General features: G+C 47.1%; 1 protein-coding gene across 2 annotated transcripts in view; it reads right to left on the reverse strand.

The window, feature by feature from the left end:
• The window catches only part of GXYLT1 (glucoside xylosyltransferase 1), a 69,392-nt gene that overhangs the window by 35,316 nt on the left and 14,599 nt on the right, over window positions 1–19,477 (reverse strand). For both annotated transcript variants that reach the window (XM_040343869.1, XM_040343870.1), the window contains one exon: window positions 1,763–1,937. In XM_040343869.1, coding sequence (XP_040199803.1) covers window positions 1,763–1,937 — 175 coding nt within the window. The remainder of the gene's footprint in view (window positions 1–1,762; window positions 1,938–19,477) is intronic.

The following is a 19,477-nucleotide window of genomic DNA, read 5'->3' on the forward strand; positions in this document are numbered from 1 at the left end:
GTGGGGAGAGCAGCGGCATAGCCATGTCTGAGCCCTCGGATTTTGCGGGGGAATCCCCACCCTTTGTACCCTCTGACCCAGAAGCCATGGTACAATACCGAGGCACACCTGCTATCACCCAGCCACAGACGTAGCTAAGGGGATCTGCCGTTTTGGGAACGATAGAGACTAACGCCCAAACTGAGAAGGGAGATCAGAAGTACTTTCCCTTTTTCCTCTTCTTTTTTCTTTTTTTTTTTATATCTTTTTTTTTTTTTTTTTTTTTTAAGAGGAAAAGAAAAATACTCTGTCTCCTAATAAGTACTGCCAATAGCCATCTGCTGAAAAAAAGGAAAAGGAAACCTATCTGTAGGTTTGACAGTCTATTCTTTAGAAAACGACTGTAATCTTTCCTTCCGCCACTGGGTGTCCTCAGCGAGCTCCGCTCTGCGTCCTCCTCCTCTGTAACTCAGGAAGACACTGAGCTTTTGGCAGCTACTGGAAGGGCCTCCCCTTCCTATATGTAAATCGCCGCCCACAGGGATGCGCCCCCACCCCAGATCTCGGGCGCGCGCACCCGTCGGCGGGGGCCATCGCACATGGAGGAGGACGGAGCGGCGCAGCACCCAGGCAGGTAAGCCCTCAGGTAGGTCACAGACCTCCTCTTAGCATGGGAAACACGGCTCCTGTATTTCACAGAGATCCCACACCTAGCGCAGCAGACCCAGCTAAACAACACTTACCAGGGAGGACACCTATCACTGGGGGAAAAAGATTTGAATCATCCTGTCTCTGACCATAGACATAGTGATTCCTTGCCAATGCAGAGCATACCCAGGCATGACCCCCTGTGCACCTCCCTCCAGGGAATCTGCTAAGAACCAAGTTCCGCAGGCTCCCCAATACTTACCTGCTCCATGCCGCAGGACTTTTGCACAGCAAGAGGTCCAATCTTCCCCCATCTCCGTGGGTGGCGTCTAGACCTTCAGGCCCTGGGTTCCTATGAAGGAGCCACTGTCCTGGGCCCATATAGCACCCTGGCAAACAGGAGCTTTAGATGCCCAAGGTTCTAAGTCCTGGGCCCAGGGTCCAGCTCTCTAAAAAGAGAAGCGTTATGGGCAAACCCCATGGCTTTGGGGTCCGGATACTGTCCACTTTAGCACTGAGGCCGTTGGACAGATCCGGTTAGCCTGCCTTGATCCCAAGGATGTGGAGGCAAAGCTAAACCATGACCAACACCTAAGACACTGGCGAAAAAACTGAGGTACTCCTCCTATGGGAGGGGGTTATATAGGGAGGGGCACTTCCTGTTTGAGATTGCCAGTGTCCATCACCTGAAGGTACTCCATATAACCCACATAGTAATGAATATGCCGCTCTGTGTCCCGTGATGTACGAGAAAGAAAAGTCAGAAGTGACACAATGTGTTGAATAGTTTTGTATTTATCGTTTCATTTCTGAGCATGCGTAGTCTTGCTCTTACAATTTTTTTTCGTACTAATGAAACGAAAATCGGTCATTGAGTTCACATCTGAATTTTTTTTATAGTTTGCGCATCCAGCTTTTGTTTGAAGGAAAAAGCAAATTCGGCTGTCGAAAGCACCGTACCAACGATCTGAAAATAGCCAGACAGCTCGGTGTATAAATGTTTCCATTCGATTTTCGCATTGTCTATACGGCTCTTTATAGAAAGTTTGTCTCTAAGACGGCTACACAGTTCCTGCTTTGCACTACACTGCTAGGTTGATCAATACATACTTTTCCATTTGGGATGATCACTTACAATAATAGTGAAGTCACTGTGCAACTGGTCCTCAGCAAAGATGTGAACCTGAAGAGGTTTTCTACTAAACAGAAGTGCAGATTTCAGCATCGTAATAGTCTCTTCCAGTCTACTACCACAAGCCACAACTGCCAAGTGCATAGTGTCCAGGCCATGTTTTACAGGAAGATTGTATCTGTAAGACAAAGACAAAAAATACCACGTTATAATGTAAGCAGAGTGGAAGAAACCTTTTTAGAACGCAAATAGACCAACCTTTCTCAACCTTTTTACTTTTTCCAACGACCTCTGAAATAATTTTCAGATCTTGAGGAACCCCTGTTAAAACCAATTAATTGAGGCAGGGAAGGGGTTAAACACTAGGGGGCGATCAAGTGGTTAAGTGTGTTCCCTCAGCGTCTTCCAATTGTAGGGGGGACTGGCTGCCAATGACATGACAGATCACCGTTCCCGATTACAGGGAACAGAAGATCTCTGCCATGTTACTATGCAAAACAGGGAAATGCTTTGTTCACATAGGCATTTCCCTGTACTGCCTCTCCTCGCTACGATCACGGAGCCGCGCGCACCCACTATCCTGCTATTGTGAACTGACGTACAGGTACATCAGTTTGCGCAGGAGTGCCATTCTGCCAGTGTATATCAGCGTGAGCCGGTCGGCAAGAATTGCACGGCAGGCAAATGGGCATGCCTGTACCGTCCCTTTAAATTTGCCACCCAGCGGGCGCCCGCCACGTACCTATACCGTCCCTTTAAATTTGCCACCCAGCGGGCGCGCTCGTCACGTGACTCACGAGTGCGCCCGCAGGTCCCGGGAACTCGATGTTCCCGGGCGGCCCATGATTGCGGTTGGGAGAGACCCATGTAAACACGGCATTTACCTGTTTTTCCTAATGACAGGACAGTGATCTCTGCTTCTTGTGATCGGGAGCAGAGATCACCGATGTGTCACTCGTAGCAATGCCGCCTCAGAGTTAGAATCACTCCCTAGGACACACTTAACCCCTAGTTCTTAAGCCCTGCCAGTGTAATTTTTACAGTAATAAGTGTGTTTTTATAGTACTGATCGCTGCCATTACTAGTAAAAAAAATGCCATAAAACAACCTCCTATTTTGTAGACGCAATAACTTGTGCGCAAACCAATCAATAGACGCGTATTGCGTTTTTTTTTACAAAAAATATGTAGAATACATATCGGCCTAAACTGAGAAAAAAATGTGTTAAAAAAAAATTGGTGATATTTATTATCGCAAAAAGTGTTTTTTTCTAAATTGTCCTTCTTTTGTTTATAGCGCAAAACAAAACAAAAAAAAAACAAAAAAAAAAAATCGCAGAGATGATCAAATGCCATCAAAAAGCTCTATTTGTAGGGGGAAAAAGGGAGTAAACTTTGTTTGGGAGCCACATCACACGACCGCGCAATTGTCAGTTAAAGCGACACAGTGCCCAATCGCAAAAAGTGGCACGGTCATTTGGAAGCCAAATGGTCCGGGCTGAAGTGGTTTAAGTACTAATTCACAACAAACTTTTGTGAATTAGTACTGCTTGGACCTTGAAGAAGGGGACATACCCCAAAAGCTTGTTCTGAAAAATTGAATGTTAGTGCAAATAAAAGAAAGTTGTCACAACAGTACTCTAAAATAGAGAAGTTTTTCAAAGTGGTCCATATTCAAAGGCTAATTTTAAGTAAAGTTATGCTGGAATAGATTACTAGACATTAACCACTAGCCTACCACCCACTGTCATATGACGGCAGGACGACAAGGCTCTCATTCTGGGCAGACGTCATATGACGTCCGTCCATTTAAACAGGGCATGCGCGCGATTGTGTGCACGCAGCCCTGTACTGTCGGTGGCAGCGTATCACTGAGACACCGGTGAACAGCCACTGGGCATGGCTGTTTACCATGTGATCACGGATGGTAACCCCACAGTACACGGCGCATGCGCGCGATCACGCTGCACATGTCCGTCAGTTCCATTCACAGCCGATCACTAAATGTAAACACAGAGCTGTAACTAACTGTTACCAGCTCTTCGCTCCTCTCACACCGTTTCCAGTGTGAGGAGAGAAGAGCCAGGAGCAGTGAGTTACAGATCTATGTCTAGTAGTGTCTGCACTAACACCCCACCTGTCCCATTGCCCCACCCCCCCAAATTGTCATATGTCACCCCATAAAAAGTTACGGAGTAAAATTGTACAAGCTCTGTGAGAGAGTCACAGGATATCCGTATGCGTTTCGCATATATGAAGAAAGATTCCCAGCTCCAGCCCCCTGCCTACATGGGCACAACTGAAGAAAATCGTATGGGACCTGGCTTACCCACTAATGAAAAAAGTGTATCATATATACCTTTACAATTTCTATACCAGGCTGCCCCTTTTCAAACACTTGTACATCGCAAAAACTCTGGTCTGCGGAACCTCCAGAAAAAATAGAAAGGGCTACCCACAATCCATAGTAAACACCATTCACGATGACACTACAGTTGTAGTTCAGCGAAGACGAGCTCCCATTGAAAAACCGACATGTGTCCAAGATTATAATCTCTACATGGGGGGGGGGGGGGGGTGGATTTCAATGATCAAATGATTCAGCCCTATTTGTCAATAAGGAGGTCCCGATTCTGGTACAAGAAGGTAGCAATTAATTTCATCCATTTTGGCCATTTATAATTCCTACATAGTCTAAACCAAATCCACAGAAAGCCCCGCCCCCTTCCTAAAATGTATAGAAGTAGTAGTCACCTTCCTCATCTATCAACAAAGACCCCCCAGAAGACCTCCGCTCTGATGCTGTTAGCCGCCTTCTTGAACGCCACTTCCCGTACAACATTCCACCATCCGAAGCAGGCTGAAGACGGCAAAAAATATGTCGTGTGTGCAGTAGAAGAGGTTTTCGAAAAAGATACCAGCTACCATTGTCCCTCCCAACCTGGCCTTTGCATTGGTGAATGCTTCGAATTTTATCATACATCCTTAAATTAGCCCATATTTTTAACCATTTCCCCATTTTCATCATCTGTGCTGACCATTTTCCATGCTTCCCCAAATAACCATGCCACTGCCTTCCACGTGAACCGACCTTGGCCTGTTTTGTGACCATGCTTCTACCCACCCCTTGGACTGCTTGCACGTGAACTGACCCTGGCCTGTTTTATGGACTATGCTTTTGCCTACCACTTGGACTGATCTGTTGCCCTGCTACTGTAGTACACAGGGGTCTCACATATGCGATGGGCTCCAGAGTACTTTTTCCAGATGGAGAATTTTTTTTTTTTCTCCAGGGTTTCGCAACTTCTGGATTAGGGTCGGGAGTCTTCATAGAGATTTGGGTGGGTCGAAGCCTCTACCCCTGTGCACAGGTCTTACCCGATGGACCATACCTCTGCCTGCTACCTGGTCTGTGCAAATAATTAGCTGTAGCAAGAGGCAGTATGTTTATGAAGCGCTGGAGAGCGGTACAATAATGAGTGTCTGCAGGTAACCGTGTACCAGGACCAATATTATGGCTGTGCTGGCTGTCTATGCTTGGACAATTCTTGTGGACAAATGCTTTAGCTGTGCTGACAATATCCTTGTGCTGACCATAGACAATATTCCTGCCTGCTGCCTCTTCTGTGGACACTACTAAAAGCACAGGTAATACTTTATTTTTACCCTTTCCGCAATAGAATTTATTTTGGATTGTAGTTTTTGGTATGTACATGCTATGTGTTAAAAATATGAAGGGCCTTCAAAAATTATAGGTTGCCAGGAAATTATATATGTAATGTATGCTCCTAGAACGCCTGATGGTGCTACTTGGATGTTGGGCCTTTGTATGTGGCCAGGCTGTGTAAAAGTCCCACACATGTGGTATCCCCATAATCAGGAGGAGTATCAGAATGTATTTTAGGGTGTCATTTTTGCTATGTGTTGGAAATATCTTATAAATGCACAACTTTGTGTAAAAAAGAAAATTACATGAAGATTAATGGAGGCTCCACCTAACTATTCTAAGACACTGGCTGAATGAGCGCGACACGTTCTGCGACTGACCGAAATCCGTCCAAACCATGTTATTGCCAAAAATGTATTGAGATTTAATTTTAAATATATATATGTATGACAATTTAAAACGGTTTATTGATTGATATATATATCTATATATATTTTTGAACATGTTACCAGCAGCAGAGAAATAGAAGTTCCTCCTGCTTATATTTCTGTGCAGACAGGCTGGGAAAAAAAGATCTGTGTCATGTGACAGCTGTATATCAATTAGGAAAAGGGTACTTGGATATTTATTTTTATTAAAACAATTACAGGGCCATCATCTATATACAAATGTATAATAGAAGGGACAACGTAAATTAAAATGTGTGTGTTTAGCATCATTTTAACAAATGGGTTGTAATACATGTCTTTCCTCAAAGCAAACCTTGCACCTCACCAATAAAATAATTTCCCACTTGTAGTGCTCGTTTATGCAGCAGTGAATTACACATTGTCATCTTCTCACCCACTGCTTATCTGCTGTAGATCCTAGGGGTTCACATCTTCACTGGTCTCATGATTCAATTACAATTATACAGTCCATGATTCAATTTGATTCTGCGATGCATCAGGATGCATCACGATTACTGCGCAAGTGCACATGGTTAAAAAAGTTCAATACAAAAATTAAATCAAGCAGTCAGAAAGACTACATTTTTATCCAGGGGCAGAGGGATAGGTGGGATAGGAAGATGGGGGGAGGGGGCAGAGGGATAAGTGAGATAGGAGGATGGGGGGGCAGAGAGATAGGAGGATGGGGGGCAGAGAGATAGGCGAGATAGGAGGATAGGGGGGGGGGGGGAGGGGGTTAGGCGAAATAGGAGGATGGGGGGGTAGAGGTATAAGCGAGATAGGAGGATGGTGGGGCAGAGGGATAGGTGAATAGAAGGATGGGGGGGGCAGAAGGCTAGGCAAGATAGGAGGATGGGGGGGCAGAGGAATAGGCGAGATAGGAGGATAGGGGGGAGGGATAGGCGAGATAGGAGGGGGCAGAGGAATAGGCAAGATAGGAGGATGGGGTGGGGGGGGGGGGAATAGGCGAGATGGGAGGATGGAGGGGAGGGACAGGTGTTAATGGGGGCAGAGGGATAGATGGGATCAGTGACACCAGCTCTCAGTGTCAGTTGATTTCCCATCCTCCATGCTGCTCAGTGTGTTTTCCCCTTCTGGTGCCTCCAATGAAGACTCTCCTGATGTCGTGTCTCCTCGAGCTCCCCCCCCCTGCAGTGTACTGGCTGTTAGCTCATCAGCTGACTTTCTGCTTCAGTAAAGAGGAGGGGGCTTTATCCAGCAGGCAGGCTCTGCCTTCGTTTCTCCTGAAAAAGCAGAGCACGGAGCGACAGATGAGGTCATCAGAGATCAATTCAGCTGACCCGCATCATCTGTGCATTATATTCAACACCCCTAGTAGATCTCATCGTACACTACCATCTTTGTTTTCATGTCATTGGCAGCTGGCCCTCTCTTCCCGATCCTTATATGGAAATGTAGTCTGAGCTTGGGCCATGAAACCAAAGCAAAGCTGCCAATACAATAACCTCATAGAAGATAAATACATTATTAAAAATAAACCATGTGGGGCTCGATAATTATAAATAATGCAGAGCCAGGATGTCCTCTGTATACTAATGTGACAGTTCTCTGCTGATGTGAGGAGTTTAAGCTACGTCCCATCAGTTAACCACTTGCTTACTGGGCACTTAAACCACCTTCGTTCCCGGAGCAATTTTCAGCTTTCAGCACTCTCACACTTTGAATGTTAATTACTCAGTCATACAACATTGTATCCAAATGAATTTTTTGTCCTTTTTTTCATAGAAACAGAGCTTTCTTTTGGTGGTATTTGATCACCTCTCGACTTTTTATTTTTTGCGCTATAAATGAAAAAAGGCGGAAAATTTTGAAAAAAAATGAATTTTTCTTAGTTTATGCGATAAAATTTAGCAAAATATTAATTTTTCTTCATAAATTTTGGCCACAATTTATACTGCTACATGTCTTTGGTAAAAATAACCCAAATTAGTGGATATTATTTGCTCTTTGTGAAAGTTAGAGAGTCTACAAGCTATGGTGCAAATCATAAAAAAAATATCACACCTGTTGTACCGGTGCCTATCTCATTTCTTGGGGCCCTGAACACGCCAGGAAAGTACAAATACCCCCCAAATGACCCCTTTTTAGAAAGTAGACATTCCAAGGTATTTAGTAAGATGCATGATGAGGTTTTTGATGTTGTAATTTTTTCCCACAATTCTTTGCAAAATGAATATTTTTTTTATTTTTTTTTTCCCCCTCACAAAATTGTCATTGTAATAGGTTATTTCTCTCACATGGCATGTGTATACCACAAATGACACCCAAAAATACATTCTGCTACTCCTCCTGAGTATGGCGATACCACATGTGTGAGACTTTTTTACAGCCTGACCACATACAGAGCCCCAATATGCAGGGAGCACCATCAGGTGTTCTAGGAGCATAAATTACACATCTAACTTGTTGACTACCTATTACACTTTTGAAGGCCCTGGAGCACCTGGACAATGGAAATGCCCACAAAGTGACCCCATTTTGGAAAGCTAACACCCCAACGTATAATCTATGAGGCATAATGAGTCTTTTGAACGATTCATTTTTTTCCAAACGTTTTTGGAAAATGTGGGAAAAAAATGAAAACACATTTTTTTTACGCAAAGTTGTCCATTTATAAGATATTGCCAACACATAGCCTGTACATAGCAAAAATTACACCCCAAAATACATTCTGCTACTCCCCCTGAGTATGGCGATACCACATGTGTGGGACTTTTTCACAGCCTGGCCACATACAGAGCCCCAATATGCAGGGAGCACCATCAGGTGTTCTAGGAGCATAAATTACACATCTAATTTGTTGACTACCTATTACACTTTTGAAGGCCCTAGAGCACCTGGACAATGGAAATGCCCACAAAGTGACCCCATTTTGGAAAGCTAACACCCCAACATATAATCTATGAGGCATAATGAGTCTTTTGAACGATTCATTTTTTTCCAAACGTTTCTGGAAAATGTGGAAAAAAAATGAAAACGCAATTTTTTTATGCAAAGTTGTCCATTTATAAGATATTGCCAACACATAGCCTGTACATAGCAAAAATTACACCCCAAAATACATTCTGCTGCTCCTCCTGAGTATGGCGATACCACATGTGTGGGACTTTTTCACAGCCTGACCACATACAGAGGCCCAACATGCAAGGAAGACCAACCGGTGTTCTAGGGACACATAGCATACACATGACAAGAATTACACACCAAAATACATTATGCTAAGCAAAGGGTAAACAAAAAATGTACCTGTGGTTTTAGTAGCGCAGTTGTCCACGGGACGATAGCACTGGTCCAGGCAGCAGGCAGGGACTTGGTCAGCAAAAGAAAATGCAATTGTCCAGGCAACAGGCATGATGGCATAGGTCCTACAGGCAGCAGGCAGAAGTAGGGCCTCGTTCAGGACAGAATGGGGACAGGGGTAGAGGCTTCTCCCACCCAAATCTCTTTGAAGCCTCCGGGCAACCAGACCCTAATCTAGAATGAGAAAACAAAAACAATAGTTTTCTTCATCCAGAAAAACAATTCTGGAGCCCCTCACATGTGAGACCCCTGTGCTTTGAATCCCACTAGTCCACTGGCAGGGTAAAAGATCAGTCCAAGAGGCAGGCAAAAAGAATGGTCAAACGGTCCAGGGTCAGTTCCAGATCAGGCAGAGGTATAAACAGAATCGGTAGGCATAAGCGTGGTCAAATAACAGTCCAGGGTCAGTTCCAGATCAGGCAGAGGTATAAACAGAATCGGTAGGCATAAGCGTGGTCAAATAACAGTCCAGGGTCAGTTCCATATCAGGCAGAGGTATAAACAGAATCGGTAGGCATAAGCGTGGTCAAATAACAGTCCAGGGTCAGTTCCATATCAGGCAGAGGTATAAACAAAATCGGTAGGCAGAATCGTGGTCAAATAACAAGCCAGGGTCAAATACAGAGCAAGCAGAGGCATAAGGGGTGTAAAGGTAAATGGCAGGAAGTGACTAATAATTTAGTAAGGAATGATAACGGCGGAAACAGCCGCCTATGCAGAGGCCTGGTTGGGAAGGGCATTGGGCACAATGAAAACGGGTGTCTCTTCTCACTCCATCTTTGGAGCACACCCGGCATTTTTTTTGGGAATTTCGGCCTGTTGGTCCGGGAGGGATTTTATCTGGGAAGTGGCGCTCGTAGAGTCGGCTTACCACATCGGATCGAATGGTTGCTGGTGGGTTGCTGGTGTATAAAAGGGCAGTGGTGATTTCCTCCTGGAAGTAAAGGTAGGATTTGGGTCTTGGAGTGGATTTTCGATATAATACGTACGTGTTGTATATGGCCAAATTGAATAAGTAAATTGAAACTTTTTTATACCACTGGTATGATCGTCTTGTGGAAAGGTAGGGCTCGATCATTTGATCATTGAAATCGACACCCCCCATGAACTTATTGTATTCGTGGATACATTTAGGTTTCTGGATTTGCCCATTCCTCCTTCTGATGGTAACGCATGTATTGTTGTGGATGGTAGAAAGCACGTACACATCCCTTTTGTCCCTCCATTTCACGGCCAGAACTTCCTCATTGCGTGCACTCGCCGTCTCCCCTTTTCTTAGCTTCTTGGTGACGAGGCTTTGAGGAAAGCCCTTCCGGTTCGACCGTACGGTGCCGCATGCGGGTGTCTTCTTTCTATACAAGTTTCGGAAAAGGGGCAAACTTGTGTAGAAATTGTCCACATACAAGTGGTAGCCTTTCTCCATGAGCGGGTTTAGGAGTTGCCAAACAATTTTCCCACTGGTTCCTATGTAGTCTGGGCAATTAGGGGGGTGTAGCTGGCTGTCCTTTCCTTCATATATGTTGAAGGCATAGGTATATCCGGTGGCACGGTCACATAATTTGTAGAGCTTCACTCCATAGCGGGCCCTTTTGGAGGGCATAAATTGCTTTATGCCGAGCCTGCCAGAAAATTTGACAAGTGACTCGTCAACACAGATGTTTTGGTCCGGGGTAAACAACTGGGGGAAAATTTGGGAAAAATAATCTAGTAGTGGCCGAATCTTATAAAGTTTATCAAAATTTGGGTCATCTCGGGGAGGGCACTGGGTATTGTCACTGTAATGTAGGAATCGCATAATCATTTGATATCTGGACCTGGGCATTTTTGAGGAAAAGACGGGCATGTGGTATATGGGGCGTTTTGACCAATATGAACGTACTTCGTTTTTGTGGTTTAGTCCCATACAGAATACGAGGCCCAAAAAAATTTTAAACTCTTCCACTGTAAGGGGTCTCCATTGGAAGGGACGGGCATAATAGGATGTGGGGTGACTGGAAATAAATTGTTGGGCATAGAGATTGGACTGGGAAACAATTGAGGAAAGCAAGTCCTCAGTAAAAATTAAACTGAAAAAATCTATTGGGGCAAAATTTTCTGTGTCCACTTGGACTCCTGGCTGGGCAGTGAAAGGGGGAATGTTGGCTTCTCCTGAATTAGGAGGAAGCCACAAGGGGTACTGAAGGGAATAGGGAAGGCTGGCATGGGACCTACTGGTACGTGACCTTGCTTGGCGAGGTGTTGCGGTTCTGGTGGATGGCACAGCGGTGCTGGTGGATGGCACAGCGGTGCTGGTGGATGGCACAGCAGTGCTGGTGGATGGCACAGCAGTGCTGGTGGATGGCACAGCAGTGCTGGTGGATGGCACTGCCTCCTTAGCAATACGCCTTCGTCTGGCGGGCGGACCCTCTTCCTCCTCTTCTTCCTCTTCTTCCTCTTTCTCCTCTTCTTCCTCCTCTTCCTCATCTTCCTCCTCTTCCTCATCTTCCCCCTCTTCCTCATCTTCCCCCTCTTCCTCCTCTTCCTCCTCTTCCTCTTCACTGCTAACTATCGGCTCATAGTCAACATCAGATCCGGCGTCTGACCTTGCGGAGGAATCCGAATCGCAGAGCTCCCCGTTGCTCTCGTCGGCCGCAATAATTTCGTATGCCTCCGTAACTGAAAAAGATCTTTTAGCCATGACAAAAGATGGCACGTGGCACTGATGACACTGACAGGTGGCACTGACGGCAAATGGGACTGGCAGATGGCACGGGCAGATGGCAGATGGCAGGTAGCACTGATGGCAGGTGGCACTGATGGCAGGTGGCACTGATGGCTGACGGCACGGGCAGATGGCACTGGCGGCAGGTGGCACTGGCGGCAGGTGGCACTGGCGGCAGGTGGCACTGGCGGCAGGTGGCACTGATGGCTGACGGCACTGATGGCACGGGCAGGTGGCACGGGCAGGTGGCACTGATGGCTGACGGCACTGATGGCACGGGAAGATGGCACGGGCAGGTGGCACGGGCAGGTGGCACTGGCGGCAGGTGGCACTGATGGCTGACGGCACTGATGGCACGGGCAGGTGGCACTGGCAGATTGCACTGGCAGATTGCACTTTTGGCAGGTGGCACTTTTGGCAGGTGGCACTGATGGCAGGGGCAGGTGGCACTGATGGCAGGGGCAGGTGGCACTGATAAATGGTGGCACTGATGGCAGGGGCAGGTGGCACTGATAAATGCACTGGCACTGGCTGATGGCACTGGCTGATGGCACTGTAAGGTGGCACTGTAAGGTGGCACTGGCAGGGACTGTGGGTAGTGTTATGTCACTCACTTTTACACACTGTAAACGGCTTTCTCTCCTCACACGCGGTCTGTGTGTAAGGAGAGAAAGCCGGCGATGAGAGATGATCTCATATGTTTACATTTGAGATCATCTCTCATTGGACGGCTCGATCGAGTGCTGAATGGCCGCTGTGATTGGCCATTCAGCACGATCTGTGATTGGCTGTGTCCGAGGGACACGGCCAACACAGTTTTCTGCAGAAGCGCGATCGCGGGGACGCGCTTCCAGCAGAGAAACGACAGGCCGTTTAAAAACGGCCACTTGGCACTTCAGGTCCGCGCTGCAGACGTATTTTTACTATAGCGCGGATCTGAAGTGGTTAAAAAAAGTACACAATTACAGCCTTTGTGACCACTCTATACACAGGGCTCATATCTTTCCGGTGAGCTGCCCTATGTACACAGCAGTGGTGTGTTTCACAGTCTGCCTACCGGCACCAGACAATGGATTATTTACAAGTTCTGTGTTTACCAGCACTTCTTTTCCTGGACCGTGCAGAGACCCTATGATGATGCCAAACCTTGAGCATGTACAAAAGCCTTGCACCTCTCCTTTCCCTGCAGGAGCGAGTCTTTGTGGAATTTTGTGAGTGATAAAAACTATAGCCTTCTGGGGTATCTGACAAATGCATTCCAGGGAGCAGTAGTAGGGCAAAGTAACTTGTGCAAATGCTCCATAGATAAAACTTATTTTCATTTAAGACCCCTTTCACACTGGGGCATTTTTCACGTTCTTTTGGGCTAAAAATAGCGCCTGTAAAACGTCTCCCCTGCAGTCTCAGTGTGAAAGCCTGCGCTGGCATGACGTTAAAAAAAAATCCAGAAAGCAGCATCTTTGAAGCGGTGTATACACCGCTCCTGCCCATTGAAATTAATGGGCAGCATGGCGGAACCGCCACTGCAGCGGCGCTTTGCGGGTGATTTTAACCTTTTTTGGTCGCTAGCAGGGGTTAAAAGCGCCCGCTAGCAGCCAAATACATCTGCAAAAACGACAGTAAAGCACTGCTAAAAATAGTGGCGCTTTACCGCCGACGCCTCAGTGTGAAAGCGTGTTAACAGAAGTCAGTGCAAATAGTGAGGAAAACACAAATGGGGTGCGATTTTGAACTGTCAGATTGCACTGGTGTGAACTAGAGCTGCATGATTCTGGCCAAAATGAGAATCACAATATTTTTTACTTAGACTAAAGATCACAATTCTCTCATGATGCTCGAGGCGTAACATCATGTTTCACATTATACAGAAAAAATGGGCTAACTTTCCTGTTTAGTTTTTTATTAATTCATTAGTGTGTTTTTTCCCCCAAATAAATTGCGCTTGAAAAACTGCTGCGCAAAAACCAACGTTAGACCTACCGGTAACGGTATTTCTATGAACCTTCCAGGACGGCACCCGAGAGATGATGGCTCCTCCTGCAGGAAACACAATCACATGACAGTTTAAAAGGCCCCGCCCTTCCCCTTGCTCCTCAGTATGCAATAGAGTAATCCTGAACTGGTTCACAAGGGACGTAGTCCTTATAGGTACTTACCTTTTTTCCCTCCACATAGGGTGGGAAGTAGGCCTGCCGTCCTGGAAGGTTCATAGAAATACCGTTACCGGTAGGTCTAACGTTGGTTTTCTCTTACCACCTTCCAGGACGGCACCCGAGAGGATAATTGAGTAATAAACACAGGCCTACCTTCAGGGTGGGACCACAGCTTGTAGCACCTTTCGACCAAAGGCTAAGTCTTGCTGTGACAACATTTCCACACGGTAGTGCTTCAGGAATGTATGATGGCTGGACCAGGTGGCCGCACTGCGGATTTGTTCCCAGGAGGCCCCTGCTTTCTCAGCCCAGGAAGTTGCTATGGCTCTGGTAGAGTGAGCCTTGATCTTTTTGGGAGCTGTTGCTCCAGTACATACATAGGCTTTGGATATTGCTTCTCTAATCCATCTTGAGACTGAGGCTTTTGATGCCTGCAGTCCCTTCCTGGGCCCAGCGTGTAGAACTAGCAGGTGGTTAGATCTTCTAAAACTTTTAGTTCTCTCTAGATAAATGAGAAGACACCTTCTCACGTCTAACAAATGAAATTTCTTTTTCGTTCTTTGGTTCAGAGCAAAAGGACGGCAATAGTATGTCTTGCGTCCTATGAAATAGGGATGCCACCTTCGGCAGGTACAGGGGGTCTGCTCTGAGGGTGATCCTATCTGGCTGTACCCTCAGGAAGGGTTCTTTCATGGATAGCGCCTGCAAATCCCCTACCCTCCTGGCCGAAGTAATGGCTAACAAAAAAGTCAACTTTAAGGTTAGAAACTTAAGGGGAACCTCTTCCAGAGGTTCGAATGGGTGTATAGATAACGCCTCTAACACCCTAGTTAAGTCCCAAGGCGGACAATTATATTTTTGGACTGGAGAAATTCTTTCTCTAGCTAACAAGAAACGTTTTATAAGGTCCTCTTTCGCCAATCTTTTATCCAGATAGACTGAAAGAGCCGTTATTTGGACCCGAAGGGTACTAACTTTTAATCCTAAATCTACCCCATCCTGGAGGAAGTCCAGGATAACCGGGATAGAAGTTGAAGCTACCTGTCTTTCCTTACGCCAGGAACAGAAGGTCTTCCATACCTTTTGGTAAATTTTTTGAGTTACTGGTTTTCTGCTCATGAGAAGGGTATCTATGACCCTCTCTGAGCAGCCTTTGCGTTCTAGAATCTGGCGCTCACTAACCAGGCTGCTAGCTGGAAGAATTCCGGCTTTGGATGGAGTACTGGGCCCTGCCTGAGGAGATCTGCCCTGTACGGGAGCTTCAGAGGCTCCACCATTGCCATGGCTCTTAGGTTTGCGAACCAAGTTCTTTTTGGCCACCATGGTGCTATCAGAAGAATCTGGCCTGGAGACCTGCTGAGTTTCTGAAGAACTCGCGGAATGAGCGCTACCGGCGGGAAGGCATAGGCCAGCCCGAAGCGCCAGGTCTGGGATAGCGCATCCAGACCTTCCGACTGTAGTTCCCAGGAAATCGAGAAATACCTTTCTACCTTCCTGTTTAGTCTGTTGGCAAACAAGTCTATTTCCGGTTCCCCGAAATACTGGACTAGGTGTTGAAACACCTCTGGGTTCAGTTCCCATTCCTCCTCCCTCAACTTGTGACGGCTGAGGAAGTCTGCTTCTATATTGCTCGTCCCCTTTATGTATATGGCTGAGATAGAGAGTACTCTTTCTTCTGCCCAGGTTAGTATTTCCCTGGAAAGTTCTAGTAGGGGACTGGACCTGGTCCCTCCCTGGTGACCTAGGTACGCTACTACTGTAGAGTTGTCTGAGCTTACTTGGACTTCTCTGCCTCTGATGTCTTCCTGGAAGGCTATTAAGGCTTCCCCCACTGCTCTGAGTTCTTTGTAATTGGATGACCTGCGAGCTAGTGAGCTGTCCCATTGCCCCTGCGCTTTTTTCCCCTCCAGGTGGGCGCCCCACCCCCAGGAACTGGCATCCGTGGTAACCTTCACTGGGTTCCACTGAGCCCACGGTCGCCCTCCCCTCAGGTTTTGGGGAGATGTCCACCACTCCAGGGAGGACAGAACCTGGGGGGTGAGTAGTATATCCTCATCTAAGGACTCTTTCCTTTTGTCCCATGAGGACAGGAAGAAGAAGTGTAATGCCCTTGCATGAAGCTGAGCCCAAACCACCGCTGGGATGCTTGCTGACATCAGGCCTAGAACTCTCAGAACATTTCGTCTGGAGAGTTTGGGGTTTTTGATAAGGTTCCCGACTGCTGAGGCTAGTTTTAAAACTTTTTCTTCTGGTAAGAAGAGTCTCTGCTGCCTGGTGTCCACTACGTATCCCAGGAAGGTCTTGACCTGTTCTGGGTTGAGGGAGGATTTTTCTATGTTGATTATCCACCCTAGGCTCTCTAGGAGTGCCATTGCTTTGTTGGCATCCAGCGTGACTTGGGCGGCTGATTTTCCTGAAATCAGCAAGTCGTCTAAATAAGGTATAAGGGATATGCCCTGAAGGTGCAGGTATGCCACCGCTTCTGCTAGGACTTTTGTAAAAATCCTTGGGCTGGAGGTTAGCCCGAATGGTAGTGCTCTGAACTGCCAGTGGAAGGTTTCTCCTTCCACCACGACCGCAAACCTCAGATATACCTGGTGATCCATGTGGATTGGCACGTGGAGATAGGCATCTTTGAGATCTAGGGTCACCAAGAAGGCCTCCTTCATGAGGTTCTTTCTTACCGAATAAATACTTTCCATAGCAAACTTTTTGTATTCTAGAAACTTGTTCAGGTTTCTCAAGTTTACTATTAGACGGTATTTCCCGGAGGGTTTCCGTACTACGAAAATATGGGAATAAAATCCCTGGTACTGCTGAGCTTTTGGTACTGGTACTACCACTAGTTGTTTGGCTAAGTCCTGTATGCCCTCCAAGAGGGCAGACCTTTTCAGGGTATCCCTGGGAAGGTGAGTAATGGTGATCATGGTGGGGGGTGTAGCCAGAAATTCTAGGCGATAGCCTTTTTGAATTATTTGGCAGATGTAATGACTGTTCGAAATTTTTTCCCATAGGGGAAGGAATTGAGATAGTCGACCCCCCACTCTGACTACGTCGTCACTTGGACGGTTTGTCGCTGGGTTTTGGAGGAGGGAAAAGGAGGTTGTTCTTCCTGTTCCCTTTGCCAAAGTTCCAACGCCTGAAAGGTTCCTTTTTGGCTTTTTGTCTACCCTGCCCCTGGGGGCCTCGAAAAGTTTTCTTGAAACCTTCTTTTTTGGGTTTAACTGGGAATTTTTTACCTTTTTCTGATGACCTAGCCAGGACATCATCCAGGTCTTTCCCAAACAACAGGGAACCTTGAAAGGGGATGCCACAGAGTTTTCCCTTGGATGTAGCATCTCCTTCCCAGGCCTTGATCCAAACTGCCCTCCTAGTAGAGTTAATGAGGGCTGCTGTCTTGGCTGCTGCCCTGGCTGCTGCCCTTGCAGATTCCGTAGCTGCATCTGCTAGGTAAGCAATCGCCTTCCTTACTACTGTAAGTGACTCAACTACCTCCTCCGCCTCCGAATTCTGGGCGAGGTGGTCGGTGAGTGTCTCTACCCAAACATCTGTATTCCTAGCTACACATGCTGCTGCTAAGGCTGGGCTTAGTGCTGCCGCATTGGCCTCCCAGGCTTTCCTAAGGAGAGACTCTGCTCGACGGTCCATCACATCCTTGATGTTACCTGTATCCTCAAAGGAGAGATCAGACAATTTAGTGACTTGCGACAAAGCCGCATCAAGTCTAGGAAGCTTAAAAAAGACTTCCTCATCTTCCTGGGAGAAGGGGAACCTTCTTTTCCAGGTTTTTTGTTTGATTATTCTCCTTTCAGGGTCTCTCCACTCCTGAAGGACTAACTCCTTGAGGGATTTGTGCAGGGGGAATACTTTAGATTGAGCGTCACTCAGGCCCCTATAAACTTTATCCTGTGCTGAGGTAGGTTTAGGGGTCTCAGGAATTTCCTCTGTGGCGTAGATAGCCTGGAGGAGACTCTCTAGATCTTCTACAGCAAAGAGGTGTTTTCTTGGACGTGTGTCCTCCTGAGACTGACTAATGGAGTCTCCATCTACCTCCCCTGAGCTGTGCCTAGACCTAGGTAGACTGGCTACCTCACTCTCTTCACCATCTGCTTCCCCCAAAGGGGGATTTTGTGAGGGTGTAAAGAAAACACTTGGGCCCTTAGAAAAGGGGGTCTCCTGAGAGGAAGTGCCTTCCTTAGGGGTAAGTTCCTCTGTTTCAGTCTGTGCCGACTGCCCGGCTGCCTCCCGAAAGGCTTTGACTGTTGCTAACATTTCTGTTTGCATGGATGAGAGAAAACTCTTCATCATGGCAGCAGCCTCCTTTCCCGCCAGTATATTAATACATTTGTAGCAGAAAGGTTTTGTGTAGGACTTGGGGAGCTTCTCTCTACAATTCCCACATTTTTTAGAGGAACTATGCCCTGTAGCGGAAGGAGACTGAGCTGAGGCCTCCTGGGGTCCGCTGGGGGTTTCTGAAAAGACATGAAATGTACATTTAAATTGTCTTTCCCCAAGACTGCTGGCTGTACTGGGGAGGGGAGGAAGTAGACGAGAAGGGACCAGATCCTGCTCCGGTCGTTCCCTAAAAGTTTGGGAACTCTCACCACTTCCCCCCTCCCTTTCCAGGGGGATTGGTACTTACCGCCCCCCGACCTGGATCTGCCAGCGGTCGTGTCGGTCTTTCCGTCCTCTTCCATGAGGAGGGTGACTCGGTCCTGGCTGTCGGTACTCCTGTACTGGTCACCGCAAGCCGACCCGTCCACCACCCACGCTGTCTCCTCGCTCCACTGGGAACTTCCGGGTTACGCCGTCCGGAACCGCCCACTTCCTGTGATGCAGTTCCTGTCTCAGAATGAGGCCTGGAGCGCGGCGTTTTTACGTCTGGAGACCCGGGAAAACGGCGATTCGAATGGTGGTGGATTCGATAGCACGCAGTGATGGCTCACCTCCCCGCAGCTCAGAGCACTGGTGCTTCCATAGGGCGACCTGTGAGTTTGGACCGAAGTCTACAGGTAAGTTCAGCCCTCCCCGGCCTCCCTTAAACCTGTCTCACAGGGGTACCTTCGACCCTCCCCGGTCTCTAGGTTTCCATAAACAAAACAAACGTGTCGCTGTGTTGGAGAAACACAATCAATACTGAGGAGCAAGGGGAAGGGCGGGGCCTTTTAAACTGTCATGTGATTGTGTTTCCTGCAGGAGGAGCCATCATCTCTCGGGTGCCGTCCTGGAAGGTGGTAAGAGAAAACAGCGCAACATAAAATATTGCAACAACCGCCATTTTATTCTCTAGGGTCTCTGCTAAAAATGTAATTTATATAATTTTTTATATCATTTCTAGACTTTAAGTGGTGGGAGGTGCTGTCCATTTTCGTCCGATCTCTCCAAAGGAATCAGCGGCACTCTGACAGGCCCCTCCCCGCTCAGTGAG

The sequence above is a fragment of the Rana temporaria genome, chromosome 3 (genome assembly GCF_905171775.1).
Source record: "Rana temporaria chromosome 3, aRanTem1.1, whole genome shotgun sequence".
NCBI classification, from domain to species: domain Eukaryota; kingdom Metazoa; phylum Chordata; class Amphibia; order Anura; family Ranidae; genus Rana; species Rana temporaria.